At 48.2% G+C, this 19729-nt stretch overlaps 1 protein-coding gene across 1 annotated transcript in view; it reads right to left on the bottom strand.

The window, feature by feature from the left end:
* The window catches only part of AP1M1 (adaptor related protein complex 1 subunit mu 1), a 28744-nt gene that overhangs the window by 2123 nt on the left and 6892 nt on the right, over positions 1-19729 (bottom strand). Inside the window, exons 3-9 of the mRNA XM_055343246.1 lie at positions 18806-18873; positions 17015-17145; positions 16208-16355; positions 7087-7213; positions 5893-6035; positions 5359-5430; positions 4800-4958 (exon numbers count right to left, since the gene is read on the bottom strand). Of these exons, the coding sequence (XP_055199221.1) occupies positions 4800-4958; positions 5359-5430; positions 5893-6035; positions 7087-7213; positions 16208-16355; positions 17015-17145; positions 18806-18873 (848 nt within the window). The remainder of the gene's footprint in view (positions 1-4799; positions 4959-5358; positions 5431-5892; positions 6036-7086; positions 7214-16207; positions 16356-17014; positions 17146-18805; positions 18874-19729) is intronic.

The following is a 19729-nucleotide window of genomic DNA, read 5'->3' on the forward strand; positions in this document are numbered from 1 at the left end:
GTGCGGGCCACTGCGGGACACGTGGCTCCTCTACCCAGGCCAGAGTCCGAGTGAACATCCCCAGGTGCCCGGTGTTCAGGCGGCATGTGGAAGTAAGGGGGAAAAGGTCAAAGGGAGGAGTGGTGAACAGGGAGAGGTATAACAAAAGTAAAAGACCATGGTTGGGGCTGACTGAGTTAGACTCGAGTCCTGCTCCCAGTGGGTAAGTAAGGGGGCAGCTCTGGCCCTGGAAGCTGAGCAAGGACTCTAGAGATGCAGCTTGAGGCAGGGCCAGGAATGACTGGAAGCCCTGGGTAAGACTAAGGCATCTCGGTCTGGCTGTCCAAGTGCCTGGTGTGTCTCATGTACAGCAGCTGGGAGTAGAGAGCAGATTTCTCGCCATACCCAGGGCATAGTACTCATCAATCCCTGGGGCTCTGGCAAGAGTGGCTGCTGACCAGGGCTGCTTCCACCCTGAGCAGAGCCGACCTTGTGCTTCTTGGGTAGAGCAGGGCAAAGTCATGGCTCCCCAGTGCCACACTTGTGCTCCCCTCCCCGGGATGGAGCCAGCCGGTGGCCAGTCTCTGCTCACCACCACCAGGGCCAGTGCGAGAGCGGGGACTGCCAAGTCAGTGACATGTGCTGAATAAAGACTCTGGGACAATGAGGGGAGAGTAATGTGCAGACAAAGCAGGCAGCAAAGGAATAAAATGAGCTCCATCAGCCTGTGTATGAGACAATAACCAGATCCCAAATCCGAGCCTTATAAAGACAAAAGGGAAAATGAAAGCCAAAGAACATGCAGAGGGCCAGGCCCTCCCAGCGGAGCAGTGGAAGTCTGCTCCCCTACCCCAGTGTCCATCATACCGATGTCAATGGGTTTAATTCTCCCATGAACGAGAAAGACCCACAGGCTGGCCCACAGACCAAAACACAGCTCTAGGCTGCAAAGGTGGAGAAAAGCTACCACAGTAGGAAGAACAGGTGAAGGCGTGCCAGCCAAGGGCAGACAAAACAGAGCAGGGCCTGCTGTCACAGAGAATTCAGGGCAAGAATTATAGGTGCAAAGGAGGGCAGGCCACGGTCCTAGAGACTGCAGCCCTGTGATCTACAGGGAAGGTGTCACAGGCACGGGTATCTATGAGCACCAACTAACATGGCAGCAACTTCTGATAAGCAGATGCTACATGAGATGGCAGGGAACCAGAGGAAGGCAGAGCTGACCGGGTGGAAGCTGCTGCAGCATCACAACAGACCTTGTAGGTTCCCTACTCTGATAACAGAAGCTTATCTTCTTCTCAAGTGCATCTAAGGCATTTACAAATGCTGGCCTTCTGTTAGCACACAACAAACACTTCAAGAAATCCCAGAAGTGGAAACAGTAAGAATAACACTCTCTGGCCTCAGTGCTCCAAATTGGTAGTGAGGAGAAATGAAAATCAGAAGGCCTATCCCCTAGGAAATTTAAAAAGAACCATCAGGGCAGCCCGGGTGGCTCAGCGGTTTAGCGCTGCCTTCAGCCCAGGGCATGATCCTGGAGACCTGGGATCGAGTCCCACGTGGGGCTCCCTGCATGGAGCCTACTTCTCCCTCTGCCTGTCTCTCTGCCTTTCTCTCTACCTCTCTCTGTCTTTCATGAATAAATAAAATCTTTAAAAAAATAAAGATAAAAAAAATAAAAAGAACCATCAGGGCACCTGGGTGGCTCAGTCGGCTGAGTGTCCGACTTGTAATTTCAGCTCAGGTCATGATGTTGGGGTCCTGGGATCAAGCCCCGTGTTGGGCTCCGCACCCAGCAGGGGAGTCTGCTTGAGATTCTGTCTCCCTCTGCTCCTCCCTGCCATGTTCCTGCTCTCTTTCTCTCTCTCTCTCTCTCAAATAAATGAATAAATCTTAAAAAATAACAACCAACTCTATCCGATTACAGAATTTCTAGATGAGTAAGTCAAATATGGTGTCAGAATCAACGGGTTATACAGCTAAAGCAGGGCTCAGAGGAACATCTATGGCTTAAATTCTTGGATCAGTATAAATTTTAAAACAAAATCATCAAATGAAAATATGTAATCTGAATAATTAGAACAGGGATCCCTGGGTGGCACAGCGGTTTGGCGCCTGCCTTTGGCCCAGGGCGCGATCCTGGAGACCCGGGATTGAATCCCACGTCGAGCTCCCGGTGCATGGAGCCTGCTTCTCCCTCTGCCTGTGTCTCTGCCATTCTCTCTCTCTCTCTCTCTCTGTGACTATCATAAATAAATAAAAATTAAAAAAAAATATTTGAATAATTAGAACAAAGAAAGGATGAAGAAATTTAAAGACTTATAAAAGATAAATATTACAACAAAATTAAAAAGTAAATCTGGGAGAAAATAAAAGACAAGCTGCTAGACAGCCTTATCCAGGGAAACGGAAGGCCCAAATACACACAAGAAGAAAGAACAAGAGAGGAAAAAGACATGGCAAATAGAAAGAAAAAAAAAAAGATCACTTTCTCCAACTTTGCAGATAACTGTGAAAACTTGGTTAAGATGGATAATTTTGTTTTTTTTAAAGATTTTATTTATTTATTCATGAGAAACACACAGAGAGAGTCAGAGACGCAGACAGAGGGAGAAGCAGGCTCCATGCAGGGAGCCCGATGTGGGACTCGATCCCGGAACTCCAGGATCATGCCCTGGGCCAAAGGCAGACACCCAACCACTGAGCCACCCAGGCGTCCCCAAGATGGATAATTTTGAAGGGAAATATAATCTGCCCAAATAGTCTCCAAGAGAAATGGAAACTCTGAATGGCCTGATTTCCACAGAAAAGATGGAGAAAATAGTTGAGATCCAGAAGGTCACACAGTCAAATTCTACCAACCTTCTCAGGACCAAATGATGTCCGGACCACTTAAACATAAAACACTGTGCCAGTGTTTTGGTGAGTGGGGTCTTCTCTTCCACTATGTCTTCCAGCAGGTAGCTGGTGTTTGTGTGGTAACTTCATGCCCTGGTCCCTCCCTGGGGGCTGCACCCGAGAACTCGGACACCGAGTAGTTACAAAGTAGGTCCAGCACTAATACCCAATAGACAGTGCACCCAAAAAAATCAACCTCAGTTATGATCATCAAAGTGAAAATGTTATATACAATGTTATCCATAGAATCCAACGGTGCACTGCAAAGAAAATATACCTCGACCAGGTGGAGTTTACTAAGATGTAGGGATGGTCCAGCTCTACCTGCTGACGGATATGAAGGGGCATTTGGATAAGCCTGTTACCCATTTGTGCCCAAACCACAGTAAAGTAGGGCTGCACTGAGTCCATGGCCCAAAGGAGCATCATACTTGGAGGGGACCTGGAGTCTCTGGGAGGGGGTAAGACCAGGAGGCCACTGTCCAAGGACACGTACAGGCCCTGGAGACAGCAGCCAAAGTCGGGAGGCTCAGAGCCAACAAATGCCCAAGAAGGGCAGAGGTGAAGGGAAAACTATCTGGCTGGAAATGATATGAAAGAATATCATATTCCTGTTTTTAACCCACAGGAACTGAAAGAAAAACTACCCTATATCGAGCCCCCATGGGATTTCACACCATTGGGGAGATGGACCTTTTAGTAAGTGATGTTCAAAAACTGGATAACCATTTGGAAAGTAAAACTGGACCAATACCTCCCCCCATTTACCAGATCTAGCTCTGAAAGGACCTAAAATCTAAGGTGAAAATGCCACTGTACGGGTTCTAGAAGCAATATGGGTAAATTCCTTTATATCTAGGAATGGTGAAGCTTTCAAAGCATGACTTACAATTCAGAGGCAACAAAAAGGAAAAGACCAAGAAATCTAACTACATTAAATAATAATGAAACAAAGAAGCAATAAAAAAAGGTCACACAACAAAACTACCAGAAACAAAGCCAAAAGATAAACATTAAACTGAGGGAAACCATTTGCAACTTATATATCAAAGAAAAAGTGCTCATCTTACCCATATATAAAGAGCTCTTGGAAACCAAGAAAATGACCAAACCTGACAGAAAAATAAGCAAGAGAGAGCTGCTACAGTTTCTAGAGAAAGAAATGCAAATGGCTCTCAGATGTAAGAAAAGGTGCTCCAGGACACCTGGGTGGCTCAGTCGATTAAGTGTCTGCCTTCAGCTCAGGTCATGATCCCAGGATCCTAGGATTGAGCCTCACATCGGGCTTCCTGCTCAGTGAAGAACTTACTTCTCCCTCTCCCTCTCCCCCTTCCCCCTACTTGTGGTCTTTGTCTCTTGCTCCCTATCTCAAATAAATAAATAAAATCTTTCTAGAAAAAGAAAAGGAGCTCCATCTTGTTTATAATGAGAAAACAACAGGCCATAATCAGCGCGGGAGCACACATCCACCTTCGTCTCTCTCAGCACTACTGCTGCAAACCCAGACTCAGTGCTCAAAATCCTGAACACAAGCCAGGCAGCTGTGCCAGCATGAAGTGCTCCACATTCCTGGAATTGGTGCTGGATTCCCGAAAGCCACGCTCCTCAGGCCTCAAGGCAGTCTGGTCCCCTCGAGGGAAGCTGAGCTCTGAACCAGTGTCAGAGAGAGAGAGCAGGGGTGGCAAGTGCTGCCCTGATACTGGAGACTGGCCCGTTCACACACAAGCTGCCTCTGCCAGCTCCAGCTTGCCCTCCTCGCTCTGCTAGTTCCTCGGCGCTCCATCCACTGGCCGCCCAGAACACCCAGGTGGGGATCCTGGCCCTAGGCCCGGTTTCAAGGCTGCCATGCTGTGATGGGCACAAGGAGCAGGTGGGGTGTGGGCAGAAGTCAAGGGGGGCATCCCACTGAGAAGGGCACTCACCGGGAAGGACTTGATAGACCACACAATCTCGCTGTTCTCAGGGACCCATTTGACACTCCCCACCGTCGTCTTGAACTTGGGGGAGTCGGCATCGTTGGGCACAGGGATGTGGATCTCCACGTTGTTGGCCGTCGACCGCCGCTTGAACTGGCTCTTGGCCTGGAGATGAGGCCGGTGCAGCCAAGTTTGCGGAAAGCACAGCCCCTACCCAGCCTGCTCGCACTAGGGCCCTACTCCCTTTGGCCTGGCCTGGGGGCCCCACCCAGCTGACCCCCGGTCCTCTAGGCACAGCTTACACCCTCTCACCACTCGAGATTCTCCCTATGCTCTCCAGTTCCCTTGGCCTTCAGGGCTCATCCTTCCTTCTGGCTCACAGTGAGGCAGCACAGACATCAGCCACAGGCCTTATTTCCTAGGCGAAGGGGCACAGAGCCCCATGGTGCCCCTGTCCCAGTTAGGACCCTCTGCCAAAGGCCCTGAACAGGCAGGGCCATCCACCGGCCCCCTGCTCTTACTGCCGTGGCCCCAGGCTGACACTGTGTATGGGATGCCCACGCACCTTGATCATGTACTCGATGCGGCTGTGGGAATGCTTTTCAATCACAGACTCGATCCATATCAAGGGCTTGACCTGTTGGGGAGAGAAGGTGGCACTCACACATGGTGATTTTACAGAGGCCCATCCCATAGAGGGGAAACAGGCTCAGGGCAAGGGACCATCCGCTCAGGTGTGAGCCCAGCATGCTACTGCCCAGGGCTACTGGAGGAGTGCATAGCCGGACTGGAATGGACAGAGTCTGAGGGGCCTCTGTGGAAATGCAGAGAACATCACTGGGGCTGCCCAGAATGGGGTCTGGCCCCTCAGACGGCTCAGAGCCCCAAGTGATTAAACATGGGCTCTGTGGAGCCTGGGCAGTCCATGGGAGCTGTTACCTGCCCTGTCACCTGGTGGATGTGAGACTCATCCTGGAGGAGACTATCACTATCCACCCACTGGGGAGGAGATAGGAGCCTGTGTGGGGCCTCCACACACTGCCCCCTGCTGCCTGAGTGGAAGCCCACCCCAGGGGCGGGTGCCTGTGGGCGCACTCACGTGGGTGTTGAGACGGTAGGACATGAGTTCAAACTCGCCATCGGGAGGGATGAAGGAGATGGTGCGGTCATTCTCGAAGCGTGAGAGTCGCACACACTGGTGGAACTTCACATCTTCCAGCTCCACAGACTTGCTTTTACCACCTGAGGGGAGGTGGTATAAGGGTGGGACAGACCATAGGCCCTCTGGCTCATTGTCAGCAACACTCCCATTGCCTAGGGCTCACCCTGACAGAGCAGAGCTGCCTCAAATCTGTGGGTCATGATGCCAAGGGGCCCGGGTTCCCAGACCACCTCTCCTGTTCCTCCTCAGCTGCTTGGAAGCTTTGTTGCATCCTGATCGCAGGATGAGCAGGGCTGGGCAGCCTGGTTCACACTGAGTCCTCAATAGCTAACCCAGGATCTAGCCAGGGTTGCTGCTCTGGGCATGTTTGGTGAATGACTAATAGACTGGGGTGGGGAGGCAGGGTGATGGTTCTGGGCTCCCAATGTGCCCTGGCCCCATCATCATCCCTTGGGTTCAGGGTTCCTGTCTTAGTTTTCTATCTTGTAGAGGAGCTATGCAGGGCGGGCCCAGCCAGGGAAAGGAGGTATCCTGATGGGCCAGTACTGGAGTGGCCCTCGGTCCTGCTGCTATGGAGGTAGGTACGATGGTGCAGCCACTGCTCCTGAGGCTGGTGGGCCAGGAGTAGGCCGGGAGATGGGTGGTCCAGTTTGTAAACACAGAACCTCAATAAACTGGGTCAGTGGGGTCACTATGGTCCCCTCCCTACCACAGAGAGTGCTACATCCAGGCCGGGTGGTGAGAGCTGCAACCACTGTGTGTGGCCTTCCAACAGTCCAGACCCAGTGCCCTGTGTGGGGGCAGGAGCTCCGCAGGAAGGGGAGAGAACAAGGCCTAACCTTGAGGCCACAGCTCCCTTCAAGGTGGTGTAGGCGGGGCTGGTGGCGTAGCTGCATGAAAATCTAAGGCACTGGCCTATGGGGCGGTGAGGAGACTTGATTTTGGGAGCTTTGCTCTTCTGTATTTTCTATGTCCCGGTATCGATTTATTAGTTTCCATGGCTGTCTTACACACAACGTGAAGATGTTTCTAATGCAAGTGCTTGAGATACATGTGTTCCCTCACGCAGCTGAATATCCCCTCAGCTCCGTTTTGGCCACAGGAACGCAGTGGGGGTGGCAGGGTACTCACGGCCCGTGTTGTCGAAGAGGACCTTGTCATTGAGGCCCAGGCGCAGCTCGGGCATGCCTGACAGGAAAACCCGCATCTTGATGGAACCCACGATCTCGCTGCGCAGCACGTTGCCATTGGCACTGACCTGGGGGGTGGCGAGGCAGGCGTGAGGGGAGGTCCCCATGTACCAGCTGCCCCATTCTCGATGCCCTTCTCACCATCCCCTGAGCTGGGCCAGCCTCACCTGCCTCCCATCCAGCTTCGTGCCGGGGCCACAGAGACCAACACGTGGGCCCTGCCTGTTTGGCCTCAGGCACAACTGGTGGCAACTCTAACCCGTGTTTGCTCACCCACCAGGCAGGCCTCTCAGAGCAGGCCATAAACTGCTTTTCTTAAAATCTCTGTTTTTCCATGTGGGGCCTGAGGAGGCCACCCAGCCTATATGCCCTACTTCCTAAAGCTGGAGCTTCTGGGGCCCTGACCCCTCCCCCGGGGGTGCCCTGAAGTCTGATACTATTGATCCAAAGTAACTGTATTTTAACAGATACAGTCACGGTAGTAACTGACTGAGCCTTTCCTCTGTGCCAGGTGGGGCTCTGTGCACCTCAACAGCCTGCAGGGCAGGGCTAGGACCCTGGCGACCCTCTATCTCATGTGCAGACCCAGAAACACCTGAGCACGATGAGAAAGGCAGAGCAGGCCAACAGCCAAGTCCTGAGACTGCCCTGAGGAAGCCAGGGTATGGAACACCTCTTCATGTGCCCATTTTAGATACAAGGACACTGAGGCACGGAGCAGAGGCTGCACGGTGGCTGGCAGAGGTGCTGCGGCCACAGGTATGACCACCACCCCAACATCACCACGTCCATACCCACAGGTGAAAGCAAGGGCTGCAAACGCAGGGGCCTTGGGGCCACACGGGCCACTCCTCAGAGGTGCCAGTCACATTCACATAGTGGAGGGGACCCAAGTTGCCTATTTCTGTAGAGAAGGAAAAGACTCTGACCAGTCTTTACCTCAAGTGTTTGGAAAGCACCTCATGCACATCCACTAGAGCCCTTCACCTCTGAGGGAGGCAGAGAACTGAGGCTCTAAGTAGATGACAGCCCCAGGAAAGGCACAACACAGGACAGAAGGCCTTGCACGGTCTGCCTCCATCACCCCTTTGCTCACTATACTCTGGCCACACTGGTCTCTCACTGGCCCCACCTGGCAGGCAGCTCCCTGACCCCACAGCACAGAGCGGCTGCTCTTCCTCCTCTGCCTCTTACCAGTTCTGTCTGCCTGTCTATCTCTGTAACCCCTCTGGTGGGGAGGCGGTGTTGGGCTGCTCACTGCTGGGTCTAGCATGAGGACAGCACCCGGGGCCAGGAGGTCCTCAGAGAGCACATGCAAACGTGGGTCCTCGCTGGCTAGCCAGGCGGCTCTGGCACTCTGCCTGGCCTTACTCAGGGGGCCCTGCATGCTCCCAACTGTGACTGCTCCTAGATTTGGATGGCTGTCTTCCCCGTGGGGAGTAGGGCCTCACAGCTCTCTATAACTGAGCACGTGAGGTTCTAGATGCTGGGAAGGCAGGCTCAGGAAGGCGAGCAGGGAAACCGTGCAGCCCACAAAGCTAATCTCAGCCCTAAAGTCAGCAACCAGGATGGTGGGCACAGAAGAGATGTTTGTTGAGCTAAGTACACCCCGACATCCAGATTACCAGAATCTGAGTGCCAATGTTGACTCAGCTGCCAGCTCTGCAACCAGACGTAGGAAGATGGTGTTCCAACACACCTGGGATGCCCACAGCTGCCATGTGCTGTCCCATGTGGGGAAGAACAGCGGTCCTTGGGGCATAGCCACATGCTGGGGTGCACTGTGGCTGGACACCCCTTGAACTCCTAGCACTTTCACAGATAGCTATTTATAAGTTGCTCTTTGGGATTTGCTTTTCTACCCCACGATACTCTAGAGCCAGAGGGACCACATTCTGGGCTCAATAAACAATTCAAACAAAGGTCCTCAGACAGGAGGGGCATGTGGTTACTGAGGCCACTGTCTTGCTCCACACCTTAGAAAGTAAGAAGGCAAACATGCTTATATTAAGTCCACTGGCAGAATCTTTTGGGGAAGTGCTCTCAACAATTCCAAGACTGGGCCCTCACCCCTCTAGGATTCCCACCCCCGTATGGGAGATGCCCCAAACACACACCTGAGGATGAGGAGGCTCGCTCATTTCTGCACTGTCTGCAGCAGCTGGAAACAACACACCCGAGTGGGCCCCACAAGCAAGGCACATGATAGGATTGGCCCAGTCATGGTAATCTCCCAGGTGAAAAAAAAGCAGGCTGCAGGTGACATGGGGTCGGCCTGCCTCCTTTCCCTGCTGCGGACTACAAGGACAAACCTGGGCAGGGTGCAAAGGCAACCATGGGAGACTAAAAGGCAGAGCACGTGGATCTGGGAAGAGTAGCTATAGGAGGAGTGCCCTCCCCACCTCCCGTCTCCCCCACTGTGGGAACATGCAGAGGAAACCTGGAAATGGAAGTGAGCACTGGGGTGTATACTGAGCTTGCGGAAGCTTCTAGCTCTGGCTTCAGGGCCAGAAGGGGAACTCCTGCCTCTTTGAGTGAGTGCAGAAATCCCCTCTTCTGTCTGTTCTCTACACCCAGGCCCCAGGCAATCTAGCTCCTGTTCCCAGAGGGTGGGACAAACCTGGGATGTTGCGGACTGGAGACTACAGGCAAGCATGACAGAATGGGGATCTAGAGCCCCCAGTTGGTCACATAACCAAAAAGGGGTGCCCCAGGCAGGTGGAAAGTGCCAGAAAAATAGCAGAGAATGAGGAGCTCAGGAAAACAAACCCATGCAGTTGTTTATGTCTCCAGGGCTCTCTAGAACAGGGCTTGAGTGCTCCTAATTAGGATGCCAAAGATTTTGAGAAACAAACTGCACAGTCTTAGACTGACCACTGGGCGGTGCCTACTCTGGATAAGCTCAAATAGCAAACAGCAGGAAAGCTTCGAAAACTGAACTGATACTCATGGCCCATAGATTGGGGGTTGCAACTTGTGGCCCAAACCTAACTGGGATAACTGTCAGCTGAAACACAAATATTGACATTTTGGGGATAATCTAAATAAGACCTAACATCCTATAATATTCAAAAAGTCCAGGATCTAATCTATAACACTCAGCATACAAAGAACAATGACAATTTTAGCTCCCGTGAAAAATACAGTCAACAGGTGCCAATGCTGACAAATATCTTAAACAGCTAGGTAAAAATCACAAACTCCCTGGCAAAAAAATGTTAAAATAGAAAATCTCAGCAGAGAAATAGACTACAGGAAAAAGAATCAAATGGAAATTTTAGAACTTAATAAATGCAATGACTAAAATACAAAACTTGCTGGATGGACTCAAGAGCAGAATTAGGACAAAACAGGAAAGGGTCAGTGAACCTGAAGACAGATCAAAAGGAATCATCTAATCTTAACAACAAAGAAAAAAGAAAAGATGGGATCAAATGAAAAGAGCCTCAGGGGCCCTGGAAACACTAACAAATGGTCTAACATTCATGTCCTGGAATCCAAAAACAAAGAAGTAAGAGTAAAATAATGCAAACCTATTTGAGGAAATACTGGCTGAAAACATCCCAATTTTGGTAGAAGACATAAACCTGCATATTTGAGAAGCCAAACAAATCCCAAACAGTAGAAACCCAAAGATATCCATACCCAGACACATCATAATCTATCCGCTGAAAATGAAAGACAAGACAGAATCTGGAAGATATCCTGAGAAAAGCAATGTGTTACCTACAGGGGACATGGATTCAAGTGACTGTGGATTTCTCACCATGAAGCATGGAACCCTGAGGGAATGGCAGGACACTTCCAAGGTGCCAAAGGAGAGCTGTCAACCCAGAATTTGATATCCAGTCAAATATCCTTCAGAATGAAGGTGAAATGAAGACATTCTCAGATGAAGGAAAACCAAGTAGATCTGTTCCAAAAGAAATGCTAAAAGCAGCTTTTTAGGTGGAAGGGACATGATCCCAGAAGGAAACCTGGAAAATCAGGAAATCAAGGGAGAGCAACGGAAGGGGCAAATGTCTGGGTTACATCAGAGACTGTTATTATTCTCCTCTTGATTGCTTTCAAGTATGTTTGAGAATTGAAAGCAAAAATCTTAATATGGTCTGATGCGGTTTCCAGTGTATCTAGATGAATATATCGACAACTCTAGCATCAAGGGGTAGGAAAGTTTCTGGATTCCATCTGAAGTGGTAAAATATTAATTCTAAGTAGACAATGAAAAGGTAAGTATGCATTTTAATACAACTACTAGAAAAACTATACAAAGAGGTATAGTAACAACCACAGTGAAGAAACAAAATGGAATGCCAAAAATATTCAAACAGACCATAAAAGGATAGGGGGAAAAAAACCCCAAAGGAATGAAAAATACAGGGAATAAAAAGAAAACAAATAATAAAACAGTAGACTTTAACAAATTAATAGTTATTATTAAGTTTAAATGCTCTAAACTTATCAATTAAAAGACAGAGACTCCCAAAATGGATGTCAAAAAATGACCCAGTTTGAGCAGCAGGTAACATATGGAAGTGTTTAATCACTATACTGGACAGCTGAAACTAATACTATACTGTATGGTACCTAACTGGAATTTAAATAAAAACCTTTAAAAAATGACCCAGTTATATGCTGTCTACAAAATATATGATGCAGTCAAGTCAATAATAAAAAGATACAGTGCCTGGCTGGCTCGTCAGTAGACTCTGATCTGAGGGTTGTGAGTTTGAGCCCCATATTGGGGGCAGAGGTTACCAAAATATAAAATCTTTGAAAATAAAATAAAAGGATTAGAAAAAGAAGCAAAAGGACAGAAAGACATATAATGTGTAAACACTGATCAAAAGAACTCTGGAGTGACAATATTAACAGCAAAATAGGTTTTGGAACAAAAAATTTACCAGGGATAAAGAAGGACATTATATAATGATAAAAGAAAGGGTTGGTTCACCAAAGAAACATAAGAACCTGAAATGTGCTTGTACCTATCAGCACAGTGCTGAAATTTGCTAATACATAAATTATAAATAATACCTGAAGCTTTTAACACTGTCAGTAATAGGTAGAACCAGTAGACAGAAAATTAGCAAAAAAAAAAAAAAAAAAAAAAAAGCTAGAAGAATTGAATATCACTACTCAAATAACAGGATTTAATTGGCATTTATAGAACACTTGCCCCAACAACAGCAAAATATACGTTTTTTTTTCAAGTGCATATGGAACATTCACCAAGACAGATCATATTCTGGGTCACTAAAATAAACTTTAACAAACTTTAAAGAATTGACATTACAAAAAGTATATTCTTAGACAATAATGCAATTAGATTAAAAACCAGTGACAATAAGAAAACAGAAAAATCTGCAAACATTTAAAAATTAACATACTTTCGTTAAATAATCCATGTGTCAAAAGGAAGTCTCAAGGGAAATTTGAACATACGCTGAACAAAAATGAAAATTCAACATACCAATTATGGGATGCAGCTAAAGAATTACTTAGATGTTTATAGCATTAAATATTTATATTAGAAAAGAGGAAAACTTTCAAATCAGTATCTTCAGTTTCCAACTTAAGAAATGAAAATAAGAAGAGCAAAATAAACCCAAATCACAGAGAAGGATACAATAGTGCTAAGATCAGAAATCAATGAAACTGAAAACAGAAAGACAACGGAGATAAATCAATGAAATAAAGAACCAATTTTTAGTAAAGATCAATAAAATAGGTGGCTCTCACAAGACTGACAAAGAAAAAAGATATAAATGACCAATATCAGGAATGAAAGAGAGGACATAAGCACAGACCCTGCAGACATCAAGAAGATTCTGCAGACATTAAAGGGAATACTACAAAAACACTATGCACATAAACTCAATGACTTTGATAAAACGGATCAGCTTCTTAAAAATAAACTACCAAAACTCAACCAAGATGAAACCAAAAACCTGAATTGTATAACCGTTAAGAGGATTGAAATTTGTAGTTAAAAATATGCTGAAAAAGGAATGCCTGGGTGTATCTGTTGGTTAAGCATCTGACTCTTGCTTTTGGCCTAGGTCATGATCTCACGTTGTGAGATTGAGCCCCACACTGGGCGTGGAGCCTACTTAAGATTCTCTCTCCCTCTCCTTCTGCCCCTCCCCTCTCTTAAAAAAAAACCCTGAAAAAGAAATTTCTAGACTCAGATAGTTTCACTATCAAATAAATTAATTCTACCAAATAAAATTCTACCAAATAAAATTAAAAATATACAATTTACGACACCTTCAAAAAATGAAATACTTAGGTACAGCTCTAAAGAAAATGTATAGGTAGTAAAAACTACCAAATGTTGATGACAGAAATCAAAGATGACCTACCTAGAGAGAGAAAAACACATACAGCATTTTTGGATTGTGAGACTTAATATACTAAAGATAAAGTTTTCTTCCATACTGATTAATACAGTTATTTGATAAAATAACAATTAAAATCCCAGTAGGATCTTTTTGTAGATAGAGACAAGTTGATTCTACAATTTTATACAAAGGAACTAAATAGCTACAACAATTTCAAAAAAGAAGAATGTTGGAAGAATCACATAATCTGATGGAGACGTAATAAAGTTACAGTTATCAAGACAATGTGGTATTGGCAAATAAACAGATACACAGATCTGAGGCCAGATATAGACTTGCATGAATATGGTCGATTGCTTTTTGACAAAAATACAAGAGCATTTAATGGAGAATGGGATGGTTTTTTCAAAAAATGATACTGGAAAAACTGCAAAACACTGTTCTACATGCAAAAATAAATGCATATAAACCTCGTACCTTATGTAAAACTTAACTCAAAATGATCATGGATCTAAATGTAAAACTACAAAACTATTAGAAGAAATTCAGGAGAAAACCTGTATGACCTTAGTTAGATTTGGTGATGAGTTCTCAGACATGGCACCAATGGCACACATCAAAAAATCGGTAACTGGACTTTCTCAAAGTTAAAAACTTTTGTCCTGTGAAAGATACTGGACCAAAAGAATGAAAAGACAAGTGACAGACTAGAAGAAGACATCTGCAAATCACATATCAGACGAGAGATTTATAATCCAGAATATATAAAGAACTTTCAAAATGCAGCAATCAGAAAACAAACAACCTAATTTAAAAATACTCAAATGACATGAAAAGACACTTCTCCAAAGATGATATGTGGATGACAAAGGAAGCACATGAAGAGGTGTTTAACATCATTAGCCATTAGGGAAATTACAAATTAAAGCCATGATAAGCTAACACGACACACTGATTAGGATGGCGAAAATCAAAACACCGATCAAGGATGTGGAGCAACCAGAATGTTCATCCACTGCTGATGAAAAGGCAAAGATGGTGCAGTCACTCTGGAAAACGATTTGGCAGTTTCTTATAAAGTTAAACATACACTTACCATATGACCCAGCAATCCCACTCCTGGGTGTTTTCCCTAGAGAAATGAAAACTTCTGTCTACACACAAACCTGGATGTGAAACATTTATAGCAACTCTATTCACAACTGCCCAACACTGGAAAAAAACCCAACAGTCCTTCAATAGGTTGAATGGGTAAACAAGGTATGTTTCAGGATATAAAATAAATATAAGAAGAAACAAACTTTTGGTAAACGTAGTAACTTGGATCTATCTCAAAGGCATTATGCTAAGTGGAAGAAGCCAGGGACGCCAGGGTGGCTCAGTGGTCGAGCATCTGCCTTTGGCTCAGTGCGTGATCCTGGGATCCGGGATCAAGTCCCACACTGGGCTCCTTGCAGGGAGCCTGTTTCTCCCTTTGCCTGTGTCTCTGCCTCTCTCTCTCTGTCTCTCTCATGAACAAATAAATAAAATCTTTAAAAAAAAAAAAAAAAGGAAGAAGCCAGACTCAAAAGGCCACATACTGTATGATGCCATTCATAGGACAATCTCAAAAAGACAACATTCTAGGGTTGTCCTCCTTATCTGCAGGAAATATGCTCCAAGACCCCCAGTGGATGCCTGAAACTGCAGACAGTACCAAATCCTATATATACTATGTTTTTTTCCTATATAGATCTCTAATAAATTTTAATTTATAAAACTTAATTTATAAATCAGGCATGGTAAGAGAGTCACAATGAATTAATTGTGACATGGGACAATTAGAATATACTATAATGGGACAATTAGAAAAATATACTATAATAAAAGATAAGTGGATGTGGTTTCTCTCTCAAAACACCTGATTGTACTGTTACCCACCGTTCTTGTGATGATGTCAGAGGACAAAGCACCTACATGATGACGTAAAGTGAGGTGAATGACATAAGCCTTGTGATATAGTGTGAGGCGGCTACTGACCTTCTGACAATAGTCAGGAGGAGGGCATTCTGACTGAGGACCATGGCTGACTGGGGAGGAGAAACTGTGCAGTGCCAGGGACTGGAGTGGTGGCTGCCAGCAGTGGGGGGAGAGGCAGAAGGGTCAGACTGCCGAGGGCGGCAGTAGGGAGGGCTTACAGGGGATGTAGCTCCTGATTATGGCACTGGGGTACAAAAATCTGTACATGTGCAGAAATTAACAGAAAAGAAGGTCAGTTTTATTAGTGAAAATTTAAAAAATAAAAGGAAAAAGCAAACATACACAGTCAAACAACAATAATAAAACAAGTTGCAGAACCACATCCTACACTTTCGGCTTCATGGAAAGAACAGTGCATGTTTGTGAATTTACAGAATGAAGTCCAAAAGGATGCTAATAAATCTTAAATGAGGGGTCTTTCTGAAAATGGAACACTCTGCTTTCTAACTCTCCACACTGCTTTAAAGAGTGACAGCCACGATGTGTCTGCACTGATTCTAAACAGGAACACAAGCTAGTGGAGAGAAAAGAGGCTCCCCAACAGCCATGAGTGACCTAAGCTGAACCCTGCTGATCTGCTGTCATAAAGAAAGTAAATGTCTCTCAGCGCCTTGCTAGTTTTAAAAGTCCCAGTGCTTTTATTTCAACCATGGAAAAGACAAAATTTTTCTGAAAGAAAAGGAAGGAAAGGAAGCCTACCAAGAGGTTGACAGACTCGATGACATCCAAGAACACCTCGTTCTTCCGGTACTTGATGCCCTCGGACCGCCAGGACACTGCATTGGTGACAGTGGCTGGGGGCCTTGGGGCCCCCGTCTCCAGCTTGTGGCCTTCCTGAGTGATGTACCTGTGGGACCGTGCCAAGAGTTAAGGAGTTCAGGCACTGACATTTTGAAAACATTCCCTCCCTAGAGCAGGTTCCAGAAAAGGCAGGCTCTGGTTTCACCTGAGCTGTTTAATACAAGAATATCTTACAGTGTGTCCATAAAGCCCCAACAAACTTGAGTTACAATGAGCATAGAGTGTTCATTTTTCACTTGAGGGATGGTGCAAGGAGGGGACCTGAATTTGCTCTTCTGCTCGATGTGCAGAGGGGACTGACCCTTGGGGGAGAAGCTGGTGACCCCAATCCCACTTGGGGAACAACAGGTGTGAGATGTGGGCCAGTTATGTGGCTTCTCTGAGTGCCCCTCTGTGCCATGTGAAACAGGGAGCAGCACTCCAGACTCTGAAAAGAGTGAAGGGGAAGTGCTCTCATGGGAAGTCCTTAATTCACCCGCCCCCAAGTGTGAAGCACACAACTGCAAAGAAGAATGCGCTATTCTCTCATGTAGGACGGTGGAAACAAAGGTAGGTGACTCCCTAGTGACAAAGCATTTAGTGCACTGCCTAGCACCAGGGGGGACACTGAGCTGCCCAGAACCTACAAACGCCCCAAGGGATGGGTTGGGGTGGCAGCCCACAATGTGCTGTCGCCAGGCCTGGGTCCCTGCCCTGCCCACTCACTCCTGCAGGATCTTGCTGTCGGTGGTCTGGGGGTAGCCGAAGTCCATGAGCTCGTCCAATAGCTCGTAGATGATGACAAAGTTGTCTCGGATGCTCTCCTCCTCCAGCTCCTTGAAGTACTCTGAAAACACCTGCGGTGCAGACGGCAGGAGCGGCAGATGGGTGAGCCGGGGTGGAGGATGGGGAGCGCCTGCACAAAGCCACCTGTCCTTTGTGCCCCAGATCCCACAGCCCTCTTGCCCACAAGCTGCATCTGCCCATGTGCCAGGCTTGGCGACATGCCACAGATTAGGCCCTGGGCTCAGGGATCACAGGCAGGACGACAGCACTGGCTGACTGAGAGGCAGGAAGCGGGCTGTAGGCGGTGCAGGCGTCCTCAGGGGGCCTGGGCAGAAGCCCTGTATCTCCACCTCTGAGGACCTCTCCTCTCCTCCCTGACAGCCCCTCTACCCCCGCCCCTGGTCTAGGGCCCCATCTGAGCTTCTCTTTAATCCCTGTGCTGTCATCCTTTGCCTCTGAGTCACAAGTGACTCAGGTGAGGGCCAAGAGCCACTGGGGACAGAAGTAGCAGTTCTTCCAGACTCTTCCAACTCCCCTGAGCTGCGGACACATTTCCTCTGGTTCCACAGAAGATGAAGAGGATCAGAGAAGGGAAGGGAGAGAAGTTTCATTGGCACGAACACTGAAGGAAAATCACTGAGGCAAAAAGGAAATGCCAAACGCAGCAGAGAGGACCTTCCCTCTTCCCCTGCCCCCTTGTGGTCCGATGGTGCCCCCCTGCACTCCAGGACCAGCTGCTGGGCCTCTACTCAAAGTCACTCCTATAATGGCCTCACTGCTCCGGCACAAATGCCTACACCCTAGCCCACACTTAGGGCTCCCTGGGGGACGCATGCCCTCCTGCCTCCATGTCCTCATCATCCAGACTGGCTCCCGTTCCCCTTTATTTAGGGCAAGTGGCTCCTGACTAGCTGCACATGGCACCACCTGAGGGACAACAGCTCTCCTTGGCCCATGCCAGGCTTCCTGGGTCCCATCCTCCACTTTCTTCAACCCCACAGCCCCTGCTCCAGCCAGGCCCTTCCATTTCTCCTCTGGAAGCCTATGGCAATGTCCTCACAGGCCTCCCTGCCACCCTCAAGTTCCTCCTCCACTTCTCAGCCAGCCAACCTCAACCCTAATCAGGTCTCGTCAGTCTCCTGCTTCAAGTCCCCCACCATCTCTCATCAGGCTGGAAACGAAATCCGAATTCCTCACTGGGCCCTGTGTGCCTCCGACCCCCTAGTCCAGCCCCGCCTACCTGGTTGACCTCAGCCCAGTATCCCGGGCACACTGGGCAGCCTGAGGTCCCCCAACCCCACCATACCACATGCACTCCTGCCCCAGGGCTTTTGCACCTGCTGCTCTCACCACTTCTCCATCTCGGAGCAGAATTTGGTTCTGCCCTCCTCCTGGCTAGCCTACCTCCCTAAGCTCTGACTCTCAGGTGGTCATGTTCTACCCTTCCACAGCCAGTTGCAGGGCACAGCTGTCCCTCTGGGGTCAGGGTGCACTGACCTGTCATGAGCTCCACCTCTTGCTCACTTTCCTCTCCTCACCAGCGTAGAGAAACAACTAAGGCCATAAAATCCCACACACGGGGCAGGTGGAGCTCCCCTTTCCCATTTGCTGGGGCTCTAGCCCTAGAACTCCCTAGGGAGGCTGTAGCCCTTGGGTGGCCAGTGTGGGTGGAGGCCTGCAGCAGAGCCAGGCCTATGGATACCCCTCCAAGGCCCCTGTGGCTCAACTCACCTGTACCACCTTATAAAGGAAGGAGAACACCAGCGATACACATGCATTCTTCTTGGACGTGGCAACCACTGCATGGCGGCCACAGTTAAGGAGTGTTCAGAGGCATGAACAGGCCTAGCAGACCCCGACGCGCTGCACAATCTTGGAAGGACCCCCCACCTGCACCCCAGGCTCAGAGCCTCCCTCACCCCAAGCCCCAGCCATTCACTTGGCCTTCAGCAGGTTATGGAGCTTATGGTCTGAGCCAGGCCTGGGACACAGTAGTTAGCAGATGTGGTCTCAGCTCCAGGGGAGTCCTCAATGACAAAGAGGCAGCAGGGGGCTTGGGATGAGGGGCTGTCCCGAGGAGGGGATATCTGGGCTGAGAGCCAAAGTCCGGGGTGCCAGTGGGGGTGCACCTCAGGTGGGGTGAACAGCCCAGGGTGGGGAGGCAGTGTGGCTCATTCTGGGAGCAGAAGGCAGGACCACAATTGGTCCTTCCCCCAAAGCCAATAGCTTATGTGACTCTCCTGAAGTCCAGGGCTCCCAAGCTAGGCTCCAGTGGAGGCAGCCAGGGCCAACGCTGGCTCTCGCCCTTCCTGCAAGCCTTGGCTCCTAAAGCAAACCTTTTAAATAGAAGCTTCATTTTCTTGCTTATTTGATAGAGGCCCAACAATGGATTCACTGAGGTGATGTGTGTAAAGAGTGTGGCATAGACTCTCCCTCCCACATAGGGGAGGGTCCCTGACTCAGGGGGTCAGTATGTGCTGGACACTTCCTGTTCCTTTCCTTATAGGGCCTCAAGCCACCCGGGGAGTCTGGTTCCTCCACTGCAGGCCCGTGTGCTATGCCCTGGATGTGCATGGTCATGACACGCCTTGTGGCCCTAGTGCTGTGATATGAGAGCCAGGTGAAAGGGATGGCAAGGGCCAGTCCACCACACTT

The sequence above is a fragment of the Nyctereutes procyonoides genome, unplaced genomic scaffold (genome assembly GCF_905146905.1).
Source record: "Nyctereutes procyonoides isolate TBG_1078 unplaced genomic scaffold, NYPRO_anot_genome, whole genome shotgun sequence".
NCBI classification, from domain to species: domain Eukaryota; kingdom Metazoa; phylum Chordata; class Mammalia; order Carnivora; family Canidae; genus Nyctereutes; species Nyctereutes procyonoides.